The sequence below is a fragment of the Trachemys scripta genome, chromosome 10 (genome assembly GCF_013100865.1).
Source record: "Trachemys scripta elegans isolate TJP31775 chromosome 10, CAS_Tse_1.0, whole genome shotgun sequence".
In the NCBI taxonomy this organism is placed as follows: Eukaryota; Metazoa; Chordata; order Testudines; family Emydidae; genus Trachemys; species Trachemys scripta.
The window spans coordinates 81,221,705-81,246,147 of record NC_048307.1 but is presented as its reverse complement, the minus strand read 5'-3'; the positions used below and the strand labels follow the sequence as shown (position 1 = coordinate 81,246,147).

At 40.7% G+C, this 24,443-nt stretch overlaps 1 protein-coding gene across 1 annotated transcript in view; it reads right to left on the bottom strand.

Moving 5' to 3' along the window:
• Window positions 1-2,402: 2,402 nt before the first annotated feature.
• Window positions 2,403-24,443, bottom strand: part of IQCH (IQ motif containing H) — a 115,771-nt gene continuing 93,730 nt past the window's right edge. The window contains exons 17-21 of the mRNA XM_034784004.1: window positions 16,096-16,263; window positions 8,454-8,579; window positions 7,205-7,266; window positions 5,743-5,851; window positions 2,403-4,284 (exon numbers count right to left, since the gene is read on the bottom strand). Of these exons, the coding sequence (XP_034639895.1) occupies window positions 4,183-4,284; window positions 5,743-5,851; window positions 7,205-7,266; window positions 8,454-8,579; window positions 16,096-16,263 (567 nt within the window). The 3' untranslated portion in view covers window positions 2,403-4,182. The remainder of the gene's footprint in view (window positions 4,285-5,742; window positions 5,852-7,204; window positions 7,267-8,453; window positions 8,580-16,095; window positions 16,264-24,443) is intronic.

The following is a 24,443-nucleotide window of genomic DNA, read 5'->3' as shown; positions in this document are numbered from 1 at the left end:
GTGCTCCCTTTACACACCATGAATTGTCACATTAATTGTAATGGGATTACTCACAGCATGTAAAGCTAGGCGAGTGCGTATGTTATTGCAGAATTAGGGTCTGAGGGAGAGAGTTTAAATTACCCTACTCCAGGTTATACAAGTCTGTAGACAGCATTCAAATATTGAAGTCCTGACTCACAGTCCCTCACCCTAATCAATAGACCACAATTATTCCCCAAAAGAGGCACCAATATTTTATTATAGTTAATAAGAGGATTAGATCTTATCAAATGAAAAGCAAGCTCCCAGTGTTATTCCATTCAGTGCCATTATTTCAAGTACTTCACATTTCATAACAAATTATCTTGCAGGAACTGAAGTAAGAATACTTAAAGCATATGCCTAACTTAAGCACATGAATTGTCCCATTTAGCTGGTGCTTATGTCCACAGGTCCCATTCACAATAACATTAATACAACTAAAAATATTTAAGTTTTTGAAAAACATTTATAATTGGCATAGTTGAGTTTTTATAGAGTCTAACACCAGAAGGGATCATTGTGATCATCTAGTCTGACCTACTGAATAGCACAGGCCATAGAACGATCCTGAAATCATTCCTAACAAGTATATCTTTTAGAAAAACATCCAATCTTTTTAAATGGTCAGTGATGGAGAATCCACCATTGTTCCAATGTTTAATTACTTTCACTGTTAACATGTTATGATTTATTTCCAGTCTGTATTTGTCTAGCTTCAACTTGCAGCCACTGACTCATGTTAGAAAGAAGAGCCCATTATTAATTAAATTAAAAGTTGTTCCCCATCTAGGTACTAATAAACTGTAATCAAGTCATCCCTTAACCTTCTAGTTGTTAAGCTAAATAGATTGAGCTCCTTGAGTCTCACTATATGGCAAGTTTTCTAGTCTTTTAATCATTCTCATGGTTCTTCTCTGAAACTTCTCAAATTTATCAAAATCCTTCTTAGGACACCAGATCTGGACACAGTATTCCAGCTGTCGCTCTCCAGCTGCCCAGCTCTGAAGGCAGCGCCACCACCAGCAGCTGTGCAGAAGTAAGGGTAGCCATACCACAACCCCCCTACAATAACCTGGCACGCCCCACCCCCAACACCTTTTTGGTTCAGGACCCCTATAATTACAACATTGTGAAATTGCAGATTTAAGTAGCTGAAATCATGAAATTTACAACTTTTAAAATCCTATGACTGTGAAATTGACCAAAATGGACCGTGAATTTGGTAGGGTCCCACTGAGAGCTGTCCAGACACAAGCCCCCTAATCCCAGATGCCATATTTTCCTGCCACCCTAGATCTGGATCATCATGGCCCTACAAATTCAATGTGCAAAGTATCTTTATTCAAGGGGTCATATTTTCCTGTAGCGAGAGGGAATAGAATGTAGTGGCATGAGCATGGGATTAAAAGCACCATGAACACATTATGCTGAAATATATTTGGAATTTATTTTTTTTAAATTGAAAATTGGCATTTTAGTTGATATCAGCCATATTACTAGAAAATGACATTTTTGACACCAGCAGCATGAGAGTTGAATGTGAGAGATTGTAAAGCAATTTCAATCCTTCCATCAACTCAAGGCTCAGAAGTGCTAATAGTAATTAAAAACTTTTCCCTCCAAATACATTTCACACTTTGTACATGCTGAGAAATAACTCTCACCATGGGAACTTTCAGATCGCTTGTGCTGAGCAAAAACAGGTACAGTTTTCTTTTGTCAGAACAGAACAAAGACATAAAGAGGCAGAGGGTTTCGTTTACTCCTAGGACACTGCAGTCTACTGAGTGCCAGTGAACTAATGAGCCTCTCAGACCTTATGTTGTTCTGGCATGAATCAAGGCTTGATTCTTCTCAAGCCTTAGGAAACTAGCTAATTTCCAGGTTGATATCATCTGCGAAGTGGCTCCCCCTCCCCTGCCACTGTTTGTAGTGACCAGTGGAGAGGTGGGGTTAGGTCAGAAATCTTGGAAGAGTCTCTTGTTAAGAGTAGGAAGTGCACAGTATGTACCTTGGTTGCAGTGGGGAGGAAGTTAGGAGTTTACTTATCTTCAGCATATGAGAGAGAACAGAAAGTGACTATATCCATTGTCCTTGTTTTAAGGATTAATAGGCAAAGAATGCTGTTTATTCGTTAAGTCGTTTGGCAATGGACTTCTTGGAAGCAAAAGATCACTATTGCATCTATCAGAGGCAAGGAACCTGCTGATCTCATTTCCAACTGCAGCAAAACAAAGGCTTCTAGAAAGGATGATTGTTGGCTGAATTCCACAGTAGAAAAGCCTGCTTGCGGTACTAGTGTATCCAAAACTGAGGAATTATTGACACTACCTGACAAAAAGACCCAAACAATTTAAAAATATATAAATTTATATTTTATTTGAAGAATAAATCAACATATCGTATAAAGGTTCTCACTTCTATTTTTATTTCTTCAACTACTGTGGAGAATACAGAGGCTGATCAGAAGTTTATGCACTGAGTTCACAGATCTGTGGCTCGTGAATGGCACTTGAGTATTTCAGTTAAACCTGTCTTTGAAAAAGAAAGGCCCTGTACACTGTAGTTCCATAGTGAATTGCATTACTGACTGGAAAACCCTGGCTTTGGTATTTGCTTGAGATTTTTTAGCCGTAGCATGGTAGAGACTTGGCATGTTCAGGAGATAATACATTCAATCTGCAGGAGGAAATAAATTGTAATTTAAAGCAAGAGCATAATCTGCCAGCAAGATAAATATTACAGCCTTGGTTGGGGAGACAGGTCTTCCCCTTTCCATTGCCCTCCTGCCCTGAAGACAGCAAATGGCAAGTAATCTGATGCTACGAAACACAGGAAAGAAAAAGTGATTTTACCATCTATATCTAAATTACTGACACAAACCATTTCTGAGTGCTCAAAACCTTCCTTTCACAATTTACAAATAGGGGCAGTAGAAGAATCCTCAAAAACGGAGAGAGGAAAACATTATATTTTAACAAATCTGAAAAGCTGAGGAATTCTAGACGACCGAAAAAAGGTGAAGGTGGTGATATTTAAAAAGGTTAAATGTGATGACACAGGTTACTATTGGCCAGTTAGCTTGACATGGATCCAAGGCAAACTCATTGAAAGGCTGATATGGGATCCAGTGAATAAAGAATTAAAAGAGGGTAACATAATTAATGATAATCACCATGGTTTTATGGAAAATAGATATTGGCAAATAAACATGATATCTTTTATTGATGAGATTACAAGTTTGGTTGACAAAGGTAACCGTGCTGATATAATATACGTAGATTGCTATATGGCACTTAACTTAATACCACATAGAATTCTGATTAAAACGTTAGCACTATTACAAAATCAACATAGAACATATTGAAATGGTTAAAAACTAGCTAACTGATTAATATCAAAAAGTAATTGTACACAGGGAATCATCATCCAATGGGGATGTTTTTCCACAAGGATCAGTTCTTGGCCCAATGCTACTCAGTATAATTATACTATGACCTGGAAGAAAATATAAAATCACTGCTGGTAAAGTTTGCAGCTCAAACAAAAATTGGTGGAGTGTTAAACAACAATACAGGTAAGTCAGTGCTACAGAACCACCTGGATCTCTTGATAAACTGGGCCCACCTGAACAACATGCATTTCAAAATAGCCAACTGCAAGATCACATGTCTAGGAACAAAGTACACAGGTCATGCTTCCAGGATGGGGGACTGTATTTTGGAAAGCAATAACTCTGAAAGGGACTTAGGGGTAATGGTGGATAACCTACTGAACATAAGCTCCTAGTGTAATGTGGTGGCTAGAGTATGGATGTATAAGCAGTGATATAGATAAGAAAGTGGTATGACCACTGTATACAGCTGTACTCCAGTATTCATAATATGAAGTTGGCGGACAGATATAAGAAAATGGACCTTTATTTTGTTCCTCTGTTCTTCACCAAGATTTCCCTTTGCACAACCAGGGATATTTTAGTTACTGTTTTACAAATAATTTAAGCTCACTCAGTAATCATTAAAATTTCCAGTCTAAGCTAATATTCATTCAACAATAGACAAGGACAACAAAACACGTAACTTATTTTTTTCCTGCATTCCTGAGAATGAGGAAGTTTTTCCTAGAGGCTTAAAGAAAAAGTTTTAAAATTTCAGTCAACTATTCTTGGGGAGCATCTTCTTTGGAGGATTCCTCTTCTTCAAATTTCAGTTTGTTTTCTGCTGTTATTCCCAGAATTGCTTCAATATCTTGAACTGCTCTCTGTAATAGATGGAAAGAGAGCAAGTTATTTAATGGATGTTATACTGGAATAAATTCCCCCCAAATTTTTCAACCAGTTGCATTCCCCCCCTTCCCCAAAAAGTAACCGATGTTATTTAACAAAATGCACCAATAGAATTTTCCACTATTACTGTGGGATTGGGGGTGTATTTATTTAAAAATAAACACAAATACATATAAATCCGAGATAAATGAAAATATATAGCTAGACACATGTTGTTATTCTAATTAACTAAATTGTGTTTTATTGTGCATCTATAAATCATTGTTAGTTCACTATAAATAAAATGAATTAAAATCCCCTTTTACATTTTTCTTCAATACTTGATTTTGAGTCCCTCCCTCAAATCAGAAAAATAGTTTTTTCTATTTATTGTGTTACATGTTAAAATGTAATTACATTTTCCCCAAAAAATGCCATTTGACACTACTCATCACAAGAAAATACAGTTAGAGTTAAGATTTAGTCTGTTTTACATTCCCACCATAATTTACAACATAAATTTGCAATATAGGGTTCTCTTCTTGCCTTTTAAGAAACAGTTTATAGTTCAAGTTTTTAAAATCTTCTGTAGAGCTAGAGGGCCTATAGGTTAGCAAAAGAACATTTGCTGAAGTTATGCTACTCTTTAGAATCAAAAGATAGCATCATTTTATAATAAGCAGTTGTTTCCACTATAAACTAGTCGCTTTGTACTTTCTTATGGCCTGATCCTACAAAAACGTACTATTGGATGTAGGGCTGGATTCATTATTGCCTGATGGTTTCTTTTCACCAGCCATGCTGGTGCATAAGGGTTCCCCGGAGAACATTCCCAGTGTAGAAATGCCCAATGCCAGGCGCAGAGCTCTGTAGCTGCCCTGGGTTCATGGATAAGGTGAGCTCAGGTGTGGAGTGGGTACCCCCAGAAGAGGGAGTGCAAAGGAAACAAAAATGAAACTGTACTAGTCTGTTTCAATGTTTAAGGTGACATGGAAAAAGTAAACCGATTGAGAGGTGAAAAATGAGTTGGATGTTTTAAATGTGATATTAATATTTTAAGTGGTCATTAGTAAAACAGAGAGCTTCATTTTTTAATTTCAGATTTTTATCTTGATGGTATTCCTTTAAAAACAAAAGAGCCAATTGTGACAGAATTCCCTAAAGCAGCATGGTGGCCTCCTTTGCCTCTTACACTGGAAACTCAGACGCTTTGGGGATTTGGGTTACAAATGATTCCAAGTTAAAGTATGTTTGTTTTCAAAGAAAAAGTTTCAAACTATTAAATTTAACTAACAGGTTCATTGGGAGACTTGCTATATTGACCTCCACACTGTGAAATATGTACTGCTAACAATGAAAACGGAATGGTTTAGCACTTGTTTACAATACAGCATGAGGTATTTTCAGCCCTGGTACAGAAATTAACCAGGATCGTTAGTTAATTAACACCTCACCTTAAAATTGGTCTCGCCTTGCATATTAGGTGCTGATATTTCTTGATGGATGATGAAGAGATTGTGAGCAAAGGTCATGAGGACCCCCTGGAGATCCTCTCCGATTGTTCTGTTAATGATATCGAAACAAATGAGTTTACCAATGATTCCCTTCACATGCTTAAAAACAATCGGCCTCTCATTTGTGCCTGTCTGGTGATGGAATTTAATGAGTATTTTCAATCTCACAAGGTGGCAATCTTCAGGGAGATCTGAAAGATGAGGCTCCATTTTGACTTGTCAACAGAAAGGATTTGTGTAATAAATAATTTTTATTAATCAACTTAGCAAAGGAGAGCAGTAGGTTCAGCTATTCCAAGCACAAGGCTACCACTGAGTTAGGACAGTGGCCTTTGCATATATTTTAACATTTAAATTAGTTTCAAAGAATTGTTGCTATTTCATGCATACACAAATACAATTCATGCAGAACGCTTTCTTTTTGTGATACACAGACTTTTGAACTGCATCTGTATAGTTTAGACTATTGCAACGTACTTAGAAATATTAGTATTAGTCTTTGGGGCTTTAATCTCTTGATAGTACATCCAGAGAGTCTCACTATAGCACATTTCATTGAGGGGGAATATGCCTCATTTAGCGCCTGTCAGTTGCACATTAAGCACAGTGCAGTAAAATGCAGGATGAATTATACCGCTGAGCTCTTTAAAAAATGTTACAACCTGAACCAAACGGTTACATTTTTGGAACTTAGTTTCCAAATTAAAAAGATTGTCTGACATGTATTTAGCAGTCTTGTTTGAGGGAAAAGAAATATCAAAGAGAAAGTGTTAGAAATTCCACAGGATGTAAGTAAGGGCAAACTTTGGATGAGAGTCAGCTTCATTTCACAAGACCAGATCTGGAGGCAGTGATGTGTAAGGTGGTGTGAGTTATACAGTAGGAAGTGATTGTGAGTTCAAGATTCTAAGAGGGGTAGAAAAAAGGTGTAAGGTTCACTAGGGTGGAACCAACACTAATTTAGGGGTTAAATTTTCAAAAGGGCCAAAGTCCCATTTTCAAAAGCACGTAGGAGACTACAGTTGCTAAGGGCCAAGTCACTTTTGAAAATTTTACCCTAGATCCTCTACACCTTCCCTTCTGTTGAGTTTCTTGCTAACTCTCCTTCTAGCTCCTTGGTTTGTAAACTACACTAACACCCTTACACCCACTTACCAAATTCTTTAGAGCTATCCTCTATTCTTTCAACAGACCAGTCTCACTGGAAGTCATCACATTACAACTAAATAGTGGGTATTACAACTAAATAGTGGGTGACAATCACTGAATTGCCAGATTGTTGATTTACTGGAAGACTCTTATATTAAAATCCATGACGGTAATACTTTGTACTTTCATCTTCTTCAGCTCAAATAACTGTCCACTTGTTTACCTGGCTATTTAACTTATGCTGTCTACTTACATCATTCCCAATCTGCACCGCTTGCGATCTTCGTACAGTATAAAAATTGTTCCTTGTTTTTCCTGTTACATTGAAAAAAAGTTATTTTAACTGTTGCTTAAAGCAGTGTACATACTGATACTTACAATAAGAAATGCTAACATCTATTGTGCAAGGATGGTACGTACAAAGTCATGTCATCAAGAAAGGATAGTTTTAAACTATATGTACTGGATTATGACTCCGTGTAACCTAGGTAATTTGTACTGGAGAATACAATATAATAATTCTATGTAAATCCAAATATACACATTTCAGAGTCTGTTCAGAAACAAATATTTTGTGCCTTCTACAATGGTGGAATGGTTCAAGTATACACTTTGTTAATTCATCAAGATAAAGAAGGCCCATAAGAGCATTACATTCTGTAAAGTTGAGAGAAATTGAAAATGTTTTTAGTCTTTATTATATCTTCTAATTCATTATGGGCTAGATCCTTGTGCCAGGGGAGTCAGTGGCAAAACTCACAGGGTCTGATTTTCAGAGGCGCTAAGCACCCATGATCATATCATTTGGAAATGTCTCCTGATATGAAAGGCGAGTAGGAGAATATGAAATCTTTGCTGAGTCACCATGTGGAAGACTCTGTCCCAGGATCCAGATACTCTTTCCTTTTATTATTCCCTCTCTACAGACCATCTCCTCCCCTCCTTTTCCATGTTCCACTATTACTTTCTCATTGCTCTCTTCTCTTGCTCCATTCACAATCCTCTACCTCTTCCTTCTCCAGTGAAGTCTGTTTCTCTGCAGCCTCCATCCATCCTTCTGTTCTCAGTTATCACCTGACATCTCTCACTCTCCTTCTTCTCATTCTTCACAGAACCACTCCCACTTTTAAGCCCACTCATACAGATCCTCAACACAGTCGCCTATTAAGGAGTCAACTAAATATACTTAATATAAAGGAAAACAACAGGAAACCTGTTGCAAAACCAGACTAATTTATATGGGGCCTGCTACAGAACCCTTTGTAATTTAGCTTTCATACAATAGTCTCAGTAAATCTGTTAAAATAGAGTTGTGTGTTAAAGTACTACCAGCTCTGCCTTATTGCACAAACAAGACATTAGGACAATTTTATTGTGAATTTTGTCCGATAGAACTCCTGCACATGGTATTGTGCTGTATGATTTCAGAGGGTTATAGTTGCCAGACAGAAGTTAGGCAGAGGGACTATTACACATTTCTATACATTTTTTTCCTTCCATACCTGGACATCAAATCCAATGCCATGAGCCTTACATATCTGGAGGAGAACACTATAGTAAATTACTGAAAGGTTGGAGTGCCTCAGCTGACTGCTCATGACTGCATAGCGGCTGCTTACTGGAGATGGCTGGAAAAAAACAACAACATATGATTCTTCATTTCATATCGTTTTATATAAAGCACCTACAATTTGCTATTTAAATATAAAGGACTTTTGCTGTTAGTTATACTGGTGTAACTGTGGAGTAGCTCCATTTCTATTCGCAGTGGTATTCCCATTCAGATCAATATCAGTTGAACATAGAACTCAGAAGCAATGTAGGTTTCTGTGGGGCAGATTCTACTCTCAGCTATATTGGTGTAAATCTGGAGTAACTCCCCTGAGATGCTCTTTGTGAATCACCTGTAGATGTTTCAATTACTTCACTGATGACTGAAGCGTTCTGGAACCATTCTATCTGATTTTGACTACAGTGGAGCCCCTCCAGATGTGCACTGCTATACCTGAGAGCAGAATCTTCACACGGTGTGCAAATCTATATTGTTTTCAAGTTTTATACTCAACTGCTATTGATATGAATGGAAATTCCAGTGTGACAGTCAATGGAGCGTCTTGAGCTAGGAATAGAGGGTGGCATATAGATTCCCCAGAGCCAGATTCACAGCTGGCCTCACTCCAGGTCTGCACATCCAGCCACTGCATTTGCACGCACATTTGGCTTTCTCTTTATGTAAATCTCGTAACTTGATGCCTCACCCCCAATCTGCATTTGTTAAGAGTTTGTGTTTGAAAATGCAGAGGCCATTTTAAAAAGTGTGGCCTTGAGTATTTATACTGTAGCACATCAAATGCAGTATAGTTTTTGTTATTATACAGTATTACAAATCTAAAAAAGTTTAAGTCAATGTGACAGAGCAAAGCCAGCTAGAGATTCTTCTTCCCGGGCAAGGAGTTGCGGTCTGCATTTTCAGGAATCTGGACACCATAAAACACAGCAAAATGAAGAAAATAAATGCTAAAATTCTGAGCACCCTATGTGTGAAAGATGTTTTGATATTACAAAGAAAATGCCAGTTCCTGTTCATTGTTTCATTTTGATTTACTTAATCTTGAGAGCAAACAGTTAAGGGTCTTGCAATCAATATATGTTGACTTTTAGAGTAACAGCATCCCCAAGCAGGATCTGACCAACCTCTCTTCAATCTGAGACTATGGTTCTTCAGCATCTTCAGCAACCATCAAAGAAGTAATAAAACAGTCAACATGTGGTTCAGACATGACAGCTCAACACCATCCCAGCTGTCAATATCAGATCTGTCACATCCTGGTTTCTCACATAAAAAAGCAGAAGCCAGAACTGTCGGTGGGTAGGAGACCATTGTGATTACTGAGCATGTTATTGCATGGTAATTACCATGAAGTTCCATCATAATTCCAGTCTTATTTTTGTCTGAAGTTGCAAGAGTAAGAAAATTACAACAGCCCAGGGGGGAATTCTGCCCTGAGATGGGCACATACATCTCCTCATTAAAATAGACGTGGATTAGCTTTGTGGCTTCAGTGTGCAGTGGATGGCAATGAATCACTTGTTTGTTTGGAGTTTGGGGTTTTAGAAACTGAATTTCCAGAAATGCTGCAAGTCAAACCTTGTTTACCTACACACATGACCAAAAGCTCTTCATGGTTTAAGCTGCTTTAAAGACTGACACCCATTCACACTAAGGTAATTCTACATCATTATGGCCAGAGCAGCATAAAGGGGCTTTAGTGTAACTGAAAATCAGGTCTTCAGGGTATGATCCTGCAAGACACAACTCACTGGGATACATTCTCACCTGGTGCAAATCAACATAGCTCTACTAAAGTCAATGGAGCGGAATTGATTTATACCACTGAAGTCAATGGTTAATCAAGTAGCACCTTATTCTCCTAAATAATCCCACAGATTTAGTTGACATATTTCATGAGAGTGAGGTGATATTCATTGGGTATACGGTTGGCAGAATCTAAATGATTTAGCAAATATGGAACATAATATTCTAAAATATCCTTTACAGTCCACCCAAGCTCTGTATTGAAAATGGACCTGAGTTCTGCTTACACATGCTGCCCAATCAATATCATTACACATTTCTCAGGCTCAAACCCCATATTGATTTGTTTTTCATTGTAGGTTTCAGCCAGTACAAGGGATCTGACCCAAATCTTTCTGAAGTCATTGCAGTCTTTCCAGTGAGTGTAATGGGAAATGGACCAGATGCTTAATTTACTTTCAAAGGCTACAGTGTCAGAGCCTGGATTACCAATCCTGTGCTCAGATTACATTATCCCCTGCAAAGGGATGGGCTATGAGGATTTGTCTTGACGAGGATTTAAAGGGGTGTTGTTAGAACACATGTTATAAGTAGCACATTGTATAAGTGTAGATGAGGCAGCATTTACATTAGCACATGCTAGTGGGCTCAGCTGAAGCCTGGAGGCAGCCCTAACAACACACCTTTAAAACCTAATGAAGACAAACCTGTAGCTCTATAAGGAAGGGTGGGGGATGTCTTTACCGTCCTTTCCATGCCGGCATGTAACTCTAACTGACAAGTTTTGTGCCTTACTGAGAGAAGAACCAGTCCCTTGTCCTTTTCAGAGTAGGCCTGATCTAGTAATCCTTACAAAGCCAGAGCTCCTACTTGAAATCAATAGACTTGTCCTGCCAGAGAACAGCAAAACTAGGGCCAGTAATGCAAGTGAGTTTTTTAAATCATAGCCACATTGTAGCTTTGTTCTCATTAGAGGCCTGATACTAGAATCAGAATGCACTCTGCTGCACAATTCAGCCTCGCAGTTAGGGGCAGCTTTGAACATGCAGCTATTCCAGGATCAGGCCCTACATGAAAAACAATGTGGAACAAATGTCTGGTTAATAGTAATTCTAAGTCATCTTTCATTTAAACACCTGAATCATCACAAAAATACTTAATGCTAAATATAGAAAACCTTAAAGACCATTTTTCATGAATAATATTTTTCTAGGCACGGTTTAAAGTGACTACGGTCCAGATCCTCAAAGGTATTTAGGTGCCTAAATCCCACTGAACTCAAAAGAAGTTAGGTGCCTCAATAGGCCGTGTCCTGCCAAGGCTTATTAGAAGGGATAGCGCATATGCTACGATGAGTAGCCCTTAAAATCAAAAAGAACAGGAGTACTTGTGGCACCTTAGAGACAAACAGATTTATTAGAGCATAAGCTTTCGTGGACTACAGCCCACTTCTTCAGCTGTAGTCCACGAAAGCTTATGCTCTAATAAATTTGTTAGTCTCTAAGGTGCCACAAGTACTCCTGTTCTTTTTGCGGATACAGACTAACACGGCTGCTACTCTGAAACCTTAAAATCAAGAGAGACAATTCTATGGTTGAGATTCGGCAAAGCATTTGAGCACAAACTTAAGTGCTGTCCTGACTTGAGGATACTTTTCTGAACGGGGGCTTGAGTCTGGTGTTGTTTGCAGGACTGGGTTCTGAGTTCTTTGAATGGGGATACTGCTCTTGAAGCATGTAATTTAGAGTATTTTTCCCAAAATGATATTGTTTTGACATTGATGCATTTAAGTTGACATAGTTGAAATCCTTATAGAATACATCTCTGCCTGAAAATTAATCATGGTTATCATATTCTGAGAATTAATAACACCCATTGCTCAAGTCATTAAGTTAAAAAAGGAGCTTCCAAAATCTGTTCTCTGCAGTAGGGGACCACAAATCAATGAACGCTTGATAAAATCATCCAAGTAGCAGTTTAACAAGCGTAAACTTGCATGTGGCTGCAATAACACAGAACTATTGTTTAAGGGTTGGCATCAGGTTGATGAGGTGCTTATTTCAGCTACAAAGCATGCATACACATGCATAATGAACTGCAGTATGAATTATTAATGTGTTGCTTATTTAGCCTCATCTGTCTAGAAGATAATGTATCCTAACTATAATGAGTGATTGGTTTTCTACATAATTACAGTAGCAGCAGTATCTAGGAAATTTGTTCTTTCAAAGAAGGATTTCTAAAAATACAATCGTCACACAAACTCAGTCGCTGCTCCATTTTATCAATATCAACCCTAGCAGCATTGGGAATATATAATACATAAAGGGGACAGATTCATTATTAACATCATAATTTTACACAAAGTGCTTTACTTAATCATTCATTACAGATCATGTGCTGTAAAAACATTTGTCTCTCTCCCTTTTTTTTTTTTAGAAAGATCTTCAAAGATATTACTTTTTTTCTAGTTAACTTTTAAGGAGGTAAGAGCCAAAGATATAAAGAAGAGGAAAAAATTAAGGATAGAGTGACAGTTTATGTTAATCCTGACAGAATTTTTATTCAAAAAGTTGCTACTTGATTACTTTTCATTTCTAGGACATGTACTACTGGGACTAATTCACTCCTCTCCAACTTAAAGTGGTTGCTTGACAAGAACAATAGATCAGGATCTCATTAACCTCTAAATTACAACTCTGTGACACTTTTTGGAATGGCACAACATCTCTCCTTTCTAGACAGAAAAAGCAGCTTGTGCACTTTCTAATAAAACACCTAAACACCGCAGTTGTTCTCCTGGCACCTTCTCTTAACTCACCCTGATTTTTCCAGAGGGTTTCACCTTGTCTGTCCTTCTGCTGGGGATAGCCACCATCATAAGGATAATCTCAAGGCTGATAAGCCAAACAGTTTATCAAATGTAATAAATTCAGTAACCATAGTTAACACTTCTATAGCACCATCCATATGAGGATCTCAAAGCACTTTACTAATCGTGACTTATTTAGCCTCATAATATCCATATGAGGTAGGGCAGTATTATTAGCACTATCTTGCAGATGTGGAAGCTTAATTTACAGAACTGTTCACGGTCATCCTAAAGTTTACACAGGAAGTAGAACACAGGTGTCCTGACTTCTAATCTTGGACCTCAGCCACAGGACCATGACTATCCTTCCTCCTTTTAGCTCTTGTGACACCGTGGTGCTCTCCCTACAGTGCCCCTTTTACTACCTGTTTGGTTATCTTGTTTCACAACGTTCAAGAATTAAATGTCACAAGATTCCTTAAAATTTTGAGAACTATTTCAGAGTATTCATCATTTAATTAGTGCTATAAACAGAACCAATGCTGATGAGTGCAAAATGTGGCTAATCAGAGTCACCATAAATGGCCAAGCGCTTTCTTTTCATTTCTAATGTGATGTCACATTTTTTTAACCTTCCTGAAACGCAAGAGAAGTAACTGCTCTGTTATTAACCCTTTGGTGCTGGGTGGCTGTAGAGCAGCTGCTGGTTATGCTAAAGTAAACCCCAAACCTTGGAATCCACAAATTAACTGGTGTTTCTCAAGGTGAAGGTGCTGAACAGCCTTTTATACCTGAAGTAACTTAACAATGTTAAAAGCAACAGAGGGTCCTGTGGTACCTTTAAGACTAACAGAAGTATTGGAGCATAAGCTTTCGTGGGTGAATGCCCACTTCATCAGACACAAGTAATGGAAATTTCCGGAGGCAGGTATAAATCAGTATGGAGATAACGAGGTTAGTTCAATCAGGGAGGGTGAGGTGCTCTGCTAGCAGTTGAGGTGTGAACACCAAAGGAGGAGAAACTGCTTCTGTAGTTGGACAGCCATTCACAGTCTTTGTTTAATCCTGATCTGATGGTGTCAAATTTGCAAATGAACTGGAGCTCAGCAGTTTCTCTTTGGAGTCTGGTCCTGAAGTTTTTTTGCTGTAAGATGGTTCCCTTTACATCTGCTATTGTGTGGCCAGGGGGTTGAAGTGTTCTCCTACAGGTTTTTGTATATTGCCATTCCTGATCTCTGACTTGTGTCCATTTATCCTCTTGCGTAGTGACTGTCCAGTTTGGCCAATGTACATAGCAGAGGGGCATTGCTGGCATATGATGGCATATATAACATTGGTGGACGTGCAGGTGAATGAGCAGGTGATGATGTAGCTGATCTGGTTAGGTCCTGTGATGGTGTTGCTGGTGTAGATATGTGGGCAGAGTTGGCATCGAGGTTTGTTGCATAGGTTGGTTCCTGAGTTAGAGTTGTTATGGTGCGGTGCATGGTTGCTGGTGAGAATATGCTTAAGGTTGGCGGGTTGTCTGTGGGCGAGGACTGGCCTCCCAAGGTCTGTGAAAGTGAGGGATCATTGTCCAGGATGGGTTGTAGATCACTGATGATTATGGCTGACCAGGAACAACGCTTCCTCAGCTCTCGTCCACTCACGCCCCTTCTCTACCTACGCTACATTGATGACATCATCATCTGGACCCATGGGAAGGAGACCCTAGAAGAATTCCACCATGATGTCAACAGCTTCCACCCCACCATCAACCTCAACCTGGACTAATCTACACAGGAGGTCCACTTCCTAGACACCACAGTACAAATAAGCGATGGCCACGTTAATACCACCCTATACCAAAAACCCATGATTGCTACGCCTACCTTCATGCCTCCAGCTTCCACCCCGGACACACCACACGATCCATCGTCTACAGCCAAGCGCTGAGGTACAACCGCATCTGCTCCAACCCCTCAGACAGAGACCAACACCTACAAGATCTTCACCAAGCATTCTCAAAACTACGATACCCACACAAGGAAATAAAGAAACAAATCAACAGAGCCAGACGCGTACCCAGAAGCCTCCTGCTACAAGACAGGCCCAAAAAAGAAACCAACAGAACTCCACTGGCCATCACCTACAGTCCTCAGCTTAAACCTCTCCAACGCATCATCAGTGATCTACAACCCATCCTGGACAACGATCCCTCTCTTTCACAGACCTAGGGAGGCAGGCCAGTCCTCGCCCACAGACCTTAAGCATATTCTCACCAGCAACCATGCACCACACCATAACAACTCTAACTCAGGAACCAACCCATGCAACAAACCTCGATGCCAACTCTGCCCACATATCTACACCAGCAACACCATCACTGGACCTAACCAGATCAGCTACAACATCACCGGCTCATTCACCTACACGTCCACCAATGTTATATATGCCATCATGTGCCAGCAATGCCCCTCTGCTATGTACATTGGCCAAACTGGACAGTCACTGCGCAAGAGGATAAATGGACACAAATCAGAGATCAGGAATGGCAACATACAAAAACCTGTAGGAGAACACTTCAACCTCCCTGGCCACACAATAGCAGATGTAAAGGTAGCCATCTTAAAGCCAAAATACTTCAGGACCAGACTCCAAAGAGAAACTGCTGAGCTCCAGTTCATTTGCAAATTTGGCACCATCAGATCAGGATTAAACAAAGACTGTGAATGGCTATCCAACTATAGAAGCAGTTTCTCCTCCTTTGGTGTTCACACCTCAACTGCTAGCAGAGCACCTCACCCTCCCTGATTGAACTAACCTCGTTATTTCCATACTGATTTATACCTGCCTCCGGAAATTTCCATTACTTGTGTCTGATGAAGTGGGCATTCACCCACGAAAGCTTATGCTCCAATACTTCTGTTAGTCTTAAAGGTGCCACAGGACCCTCTGTTGCTTTTTACAGATTCAGACTAACACGGCTACCCCTCTGACACTTAACAATGTTAGTTGGAAATGAAACATTACTTACAGTTTCTGCCTCCTCACTCTGAACGCTGTGACTTTTTGTTTTCTTCCACGTAAGTGGTACTTCAAAACGGCTAGAGCACCCATCCAGATTGCCATTCGTCACATACAACATGATCTGAGTGAAGGCCAGCTGGTCACTGTAGCAAAGGTCAAGGTCTGTTACCCACACCTATCAAAACACAAGACCACAAAAAAAAAAAAAAAGTGAAATTCACCAAGTTTATTTAATGAAGCTGGGGTTCCACTGGTTTATGAATGCTGGTACATCATTTACTTGACTGAGATAAAGAAACCATTTCCAAACTGGAACAATCAAAACTCTTACATCATTTTAGAAAGCTACCTACCAGAAAATATTGAAAGGCTGAGGAACAGACTTATAAGATAATAGCAAAACTCCCTGCAAAGGTTTTAGCAGGAATTAAGGACGTACATGTAGATGTGCTCATGTGGTGGAGCAGCTCATAAATGGAGCTAAAATGTACAACTGGGATTTTCTCCCCTAAAAATTTTGTACACTTAAAAACACTCTAGTTACAAAAAAACAACGTTTTTTTGAGATGAAACAAGGAGGGCCTTAAGGGCAGAGTGATGTTGTGAGTGAAAGGGACAGTTTCACATAGAAAGCAATGCTATTTGTATATAACACATGCATTAGTCATTGCATGATTTTAGTGATGGTGTTTAGCAATGCATATTCCTACTGAAGTATACGGCATCGTAAACAGCAGTTGCTTTGTCTTGTATGTAGCAAGTAATGTGCCTTGGGGCCTGCTTCTGCTTTACACTGACTTTTTTGCAGGTTTAACTTCCATGGAGTCACTCTAGATTTACATCTGTGTAACTGTGAGCAGAGAGTCAGGCCCTAAAACGTTAGGGCTGAGAGTGACACGTGCACCCATAAAGCCTTGCCTCTGCACAAACTGGCTCACTGCACACTGAACTACCCACTGGCACACAAATGCTAATGTGGGTGTTGTGAGGACACAAGTTGATCTCAATTCTGAAATGTTGGCTCGTTATGTCTAAGCCTATACACTATTAGAGATCAAAGTCCAAGTTACAAGGAATGTTAAATAAGCTGTCTGGTTACTAGCCTCTACCTACCATAGGAATTGATATGACCCTAAACAACTCTGTATTCACACACAACAGTAATAATCTTTGTACTAAATATGCCTTGTGAGTTACCATTTGAAAACTATTCACTCTCTGGTCAGTAATATCATGGTGAAATGTGTGTAGCAACACTATATGTAAAGCTATAAATTCCACCTGCATGATGTTATTACCCATGTTCACAACCAGACAGCCTTGCCTCGGTAAAGGTGTTAAATAGATCTATCCTAAACAAAGGAATGTGGGTTTACACCACTTTAAATATAAGCAGTAAACAGGGCCATCAAGCTAACAAGGGGAAGAGACTGTGGGAAAAAGAACAATTTGCATTTTAGCAAACACCAGTGGGGGGAAGAAAGAGCATGGAGCTTCCTTTACCACCAGACTCCATGTCGCCTTCCTCCCCATTTGAATAAACTCTACTTTGAGGGATCATTTCAAAGGTTCACTGGACTATAAAAGAAAGGGGCAGAAAACCCCAAGTTCTCTCTTTCACCTAAGATGACAAAAGAAACAGCACTTTGGACTTCTGGAGGAGATCCTGACCAAAATGGGGGGTCAGTCACCTTGCTAGAAGAATGGGGGTGAGAAAAATACAACTTGAACAAGGCTGTACCATGCTAGATTAAGTTTTAGCGTTTTAGATAGGTATTTTCACGTTATTGCTTGTAAGCATTTCTAACTTTCTCTTATACTTGAATCCACTTAAAATCCATCTTCTTTTGTTAATAACCTTATTTTACTTTTCATCTAAGCCCACAGTGCTGTGTTTGATTCAAGTGAATGTTAACTCCAGTTAATGTGGCCAACTGTTGGGTTTTGTCTCTTTAAAGGAGGAAATGTATCTTATTCCTCTGAATATTGCAGGAGAGGGCTGGGCACTGCAGAGCACACGGGTGTGGGAAAGTATGGGGCTGGGGGTGCATTGGGGTCACCTGCTAATATTAACCAAGTCTACTAAAGACAAGAGTGTGTCTGTGATAACTGCTGGCAGGTTGTTGGATTCCAGGTCGTTGAATCAGAGCAGTACAGTTTACAGAACATAGAGTGCATGCTGGCTGCGTGTGTGGCCCAGGCTGGGAGCCACAAGTAGCAGAAGCATTTTGGGGCACTCAGGGTAATGATACAAACAGTGTCCTCTCGCTGGTCTGAATTGCACCTTGAAGTGTGACACCATCATCCATATTTTTGGAGCACCCTCACAATCTTTAATGGATTTAGCCTCACAGCACCTCTGCAAGGGTAGGTCGGTGCTGTTAGCCCCCATTTTACAGATGGAGAACTGAGCCCCAGAGATACATGCCCATGGTCATAGAGGAAGTCTGTGGGGACTTGAACTGAGGTCTTCCAAGTCCTAGGCTTGTGCCCTAAGCATTCTTCCTCCCTGCACACCATGAACTGTAGAACAAGTATCTTGTGGAGCATCTATGAAGTCCTGCAGAGCTGATAATAGCAGCAATACCCTTGCACTGAAGGAAACTGAAATGTAACCGTATTTTCAGGAAGACTTGGCGCTCTTGTGCCTTTAAGAGCCATCTCGCATTGGGATGCCACAGAGGTGCACTGTCCCAGCTGCAGCTCTTGGAAGCTTCATGCCTGACACTTATACTATGCCTCCTGGAGCAATGGGGAGCACACGGGCAGGGAGGGAGGGAGGGCACTGTGCCACACCTGAAGGGGATGTAGCATCTATCCCCTTTGCTCTAGCGGCTAGTACGGAGTGTCGGGGCGGGGGAAGGAAAGCTCCTCCCACCCATTTTTAGGAGACTTTTACTAGCAGTGGCACTAGCTTCATCTTGCGCTAAGGGGGGCACAAAGACCATGTTGTGGCTAGGGAAGCTCCTTGAATCCTCCTCTCCTCCGGCTGTTGTACTCACAGAAGCCTGTACATAGTTTGTTCTTACATTTTTCACATTTAGGGCTTATATGCACTAACACTTATTTCGGTATAACTGAAGTCACTCAGGGGTGTGAAAAAGCCACCCCCAAGTGATGTAAGTTATACCAGCCTAAGCACCGGTGTGGACAGCGCTATGTTGGCGGGAGAAGCTCTCTGCACTAGCAGTGCTACAGCTGCGCCATAGTAGCGATTCTAGTCTAGACTAGCCCCAAAAATCCATGTGCCTAACCCTGCAATCAGATACATTAACATACATAAAACGTCTGCCCTAGAGTGGACTCCTTTAAAACAAATCTAGCAGTGAGTGACTTGAATAAGCCTTTGAGTGGTAAATGGCATCATTATAAGGATATTAAGAGGTCAGGCAGCCAAGGCCTCTTGCTAAACTGGAGCTAATTTCTGAATCGTATTCACACAGTAATGCCCTTTTCATAACAGCAAATAAATCACATCTGTAACAGTTGTTAATAACTAACTGCCAAGTATCTGTTGCTGTATTAAATATGCTATTTGTCAACTTAAATATTTCCTGCTGCATGGTATAAAATGCAAATCAGATGCTGATGGCTGGCTTTGCTTAACAGTAGAGGGAACGTTCACCAATTACAATTCTTAATTTTCCCTAAGAATGTAGTCTTACATAGTCACTTTCTATGGAGGTGAGAAGGAGCTTTCAAAATACAATAGATTTAGACTATTTCAGCGTGTGATAACCCTTCAAAAGAGCTACACTTTTACAGCACATGTAGTTCATGATGAATTCATATTAAATGTATTTCCATAAGTATTAGTAATAAATCAATAATAGCAAGTGTATCTTTAACGGTGTGAAAATTAGGTTTAGAATCTAAAATAAGGATTCTACAAAGGAGAGAACTGGATGGCTTGAATGAGAGGATCAAAGATTATGGAAAATATTTAGTTCATAGGTTCAAATCTGTCCCAAAACGGCAGTGACCAACCGTCATTAGTATCCAGTGTCTGTTCAGTGACCCATGTGACATGAGTTGATGATCTCCCTCCAGTTTCTGGTGCCACAGCAGTAAAGCCACAATCAATGTCAGCACTAAGTGAAAGCTCTGCTGGAAGCCTCAACACAGGGGAAGGAGGGAAAGATCTCAAAAGCTGAGAGACAATTAATCCCTCACCTCTAGAGGTGGACTCTCCAAGATGGGCTTCAGACACAAAAGCAGGGAGTGTAAGCAACATTTGCACTGCCATTGCCCGTGTTGTACCTGATCAGTGGATAATTACATGGCTTTGGCCAGTCAAAGTCATGTTCTGACAGTATGTAAAGAACCTGGCCTTCCACTTAACAACAGATAAACCCTCAAAGAAATGCAGCAATCTGGAAACAGACATTAGCAGATGACAAATTTATTAAAACATGATAGAAATTCAAATAGACAACATAAAACATGGGATGTTACATATTTTATGTAACAAGTAATACAATCATACAAGCTTTGTTAGCAGCTACTTTCCTGTAAGTTTCATTGTAAAGTGTGTGTAGGCCACTTTTATTTATGTTTAGATCTACAGAACAGGCCCATCAAATTCAGCTTGGGCACACTTCATATCATTTTAATAAAATGCCCAGCATGTAACGCTGGCTCTAACAGACCCTCCAAAAAGTAAGCACCCACCACTCTGAGACCCAGGGGCATTAGAGAGTCCTCAGTGAATGAGAAGTTAGCCGAGCCTGGCTCAGCTCCCTGCTCAGGGAAGGGCTATAAGATTGCATGCTAGTGACAGAAGGCCTTTGGGCAGGACAGCCTCCATACCCAGAAGTCATAGGACTGGGCTGAATGCTGGAGGCATTATTGCCCATCAACATTCCTTACATTCCATGCTCACTGCTTCATCATCCTATGATGATTTTACCCTTGTGAAAAAGTTCTATAAAAATGAATGGATTAAATCAAGAGTTAGATTCTAAAAACCTATAGCATGTAGCAGAGAATGACGTCCATCACCTCTAACCCACAGTTGCCAACTTTCCCGCGGTAAATAAGCAGCCCGACTTTCACAATAAGCCAAAAATCAAGCTAATCCCCTTTCAAAACTAGGCCAAAACAAGCCAGTCCCTAAGAACCCCAACGCTCTATGTGACTAGATCCCCCCGGCGTGCAGTCTGGGACTAAGGTGGGCCCACTGTGCACCTCTGACTCTCTCCCTGCCTTGCCCCTTGTCTCTGCTTGCTGGGAGCCGATCAAAAAAAAAAAAAGAAGCAACAAGCTACAACAAGGCAAACAAGCAACTTACAAGCCAATTAAGCCAAAACCAAGCCCAATTTCTGCATTTTTTTGGCGGGTTTGGCATGTCTGCTCTAACCATGATTACATTCCAGGGCTAAGAAGGTTGTCATTAAAGGTGCAGATTACCCAGTTTTTAAAATAGAGGGTGCAGTCCTCAACAACACTGAGTTCAGGGAGAGGAGCCACCTTTTTACCTCCTCTAATCCTGGGCCTGGGGGCTGAACCATCGCTCTTGCAAGCTGGAGATGCCAAACGGTCACTAATTTATGCCAGTTGGAATGTTCCCCTAGGGACAGTTTCACGGGACCAGGATTGCCAGAGCACACTGCACTCTGGCCATGTCCTGGAACTCCTCCTACGTAGGGGAAAGAAGGGAGATCCGGTGGCATAAGCGAGCTACGTTGGCTTTATACTATGATAGGTAAAATCCCCCAAAGTCCCTTTAGTTCAGCTTCCAGTCCCCTGCGTACTGCTGAAGCAACGTGAAGGAGAGACAGACTGGACCAAGAATCTTGCCCCTAGTTTTCGTGGGATTGATAATAGGGTGCAATTTTTCATGTTACTAGTTCAGATGCAGCCCAGGTCATTAGTAACCAACCGATGTCACCATCCAGCAGGTGGGTAGATTCCTATATGAAATGAGCTGGAAGTCTCCCTCCAGTTCCCACTGGCCAGATATGCCCTTTGCAAAATTCACAGTAATTGATAAAGACAGGTAACCTTGCTGATTGTCTCAACCGTGAGGCTACGGATTCAGTGAGGCTGAGGCTCACGGGGAGAGCAGCAGGGCCAGTCTGCCCTCCAGCTGCCTACAGTGGACTTATTCTGGGGATGCGGAGTGGACATCCATTTGCAGGCCTATCCATCTGGCACCTTTCACCAGTGATCTATAGACACACACCCTCAAATGGAAATGAGTAGCGCTTGTAACCTTATACTAAGCACACGCTTTACCCCACTGTAGTTAGCAGGTGTCCCGTGGGTGTAATAGCCTAGGATTAATTATAATAAAAAAGAAAAAGAAGTAGAATCCTTTATATCTGAGTCTAAAGAATTCTAGGCCAAGAGGATTCCATAGGTGTTGACTTTTCATTTTCCCTGAAGGGCTCATCAGGCACATGCCAAGAAAACCTGTTTCCACTGCAATGAAAGGGCTTTTTTGTATGCAGAGCACTGAGCTAAATCAATGTGGCTGAAGCTGCCAGCAGCAGCAGCAGGGGAGAAGAACCTGAAATAATAAAAATATATAACCTTTGAGCAAGAGCACAGAAACTGGGAAAGCAAGGATTTACAGGCGATCTGCCCTCTGTTTTTCATGGTGTATCTGTGCCTGACACATACATGCCATGGTCTAGGAAACAAATATTTTAGGGATGCCTATTGCCCAGTAGAGCTTCTCTCTTCCACTGCCTCCTCCTCCCAAGAGGCTAGCTTGAATGCACACAGGCTGCTTTGAGCCCCCTTCAATTCTGCAGCATCTCTGCTGCTGGCCACTTTCTGTCGCTGACTTATGAAGCACTGCACAGGGTGAAGAGCACGGCAGAAGAAGTCTGGTGGCATTAATGAAAGGAAAATGATCCCTTATTATTAATAACGTATACAGCACCATTCATCCCAGACTGATATATATAGGGAGTGCTTCACCCTCTGCTAAAAATGCAGCCATGTCTGCGCAAAACGCAACAACTCCAACGGGAAAGTGAAGATTACGTGAGCTAAGTGGGACTGCTGGGAATGTTAAGTAGATGGATGTGATCGTCTGAGTTGGAATTTGCCCAGACAGTGGGAATTAATGCCCACACAAGTGTTATGGCAACTTTAATGACCATAAGTGGTTAGGACACTGGCATTACAGCTCAGTCCACAAACAGCAGCTCAAGGTCCCAGAGCACCATGCCCAGAGGAAAGAACGCCACTACTCAATGTTCACAGCGTTTCTCACCGCACCGGGGATTTGCTTATAGGTTCCTCTAAGTACCGAGCAAGCCCAAAACCTGCTTAGCTCAAGAAAGTTGCAGCCCAAGGTAGCACAAAGCAGACCACAGGGCAACTGTTGTTCTTGTCACCATCAGGTGGAAGCAGGACAGGGGAAGAATGCCAAGCAGGGCAAGACCCACTAATGTTATGTCCAAAAAAGAAAGAAGGTAACAGCAGACAAGGAAGACCAAGAGGAGAGGGGGAAAAAAAAACCAGAGTGAGGCAAAAACAACCCCCCAAAGCACTGAGTAAAAGAAAAATGAGATACTAAAGGAAAGAGCTAGGCCTGGAGAACAGATCCTGGGATGCTGCTGGTTTCCAATAGCACCTACTGCCACAGCTCAGCAGGGAAAACAAACACGTTTCCAAGATGGCTCCTGCTTCTAAGTGAGGTTTCTCTTCCCTGCTAAGCTGTGGGAGTGAGAACTGTGAAACAAGTGAAGTTTGACGTTTCTATCTGCTGCAGTTTTTGATTAACAGAGCTATATGGCTCTGATCCAAACTCCACTGGCGTCAGCGGAAGCCTTCTGACTGACTACAATGGGCTTTGGATCAGGCCCTATAAAGCCAATTATTATTGCGGCGTCTATATAAAACAAGTTCTAAACTAACCAAACTGCATGAAAAAACATTTCTCTCATCTACTGTAATGATTTTCCTTTAACTCAGAGGGACGGACAGTGGCGATCTCTATAAACTCTGGAAGGACTGAACAGTCCTTCTTCATTGGGAGAAGCAACAGAGGTAAATGAAATGTGACCCCAGCTTATACCTGTTGATACTGTATACTTCTTCAATTAAAGCCACAATCTACAGAGCCCAAATGGAAGACAGAAGAAAGGCAAGCACGTGAGCGAATTCTTTTTTCTTTTTCTTTTTTAAAAGGTGGCTTGTAGTTACAGCTTTTAATAATTAAAAAAAATGAACAATCAGTGCCAAATGCATCTGTGCACCAAGATGCCTGTTTTCACTGGAAATCCTACTGGTAACAGATATTCAGTCTGTGTGGTACATGGCTGGTGTGGTAGCTAATTTTGTTGTTGTTGCTGTCTCATTTTAACAAATCAGACACGGGAATGATTTAAATCGTCCCAA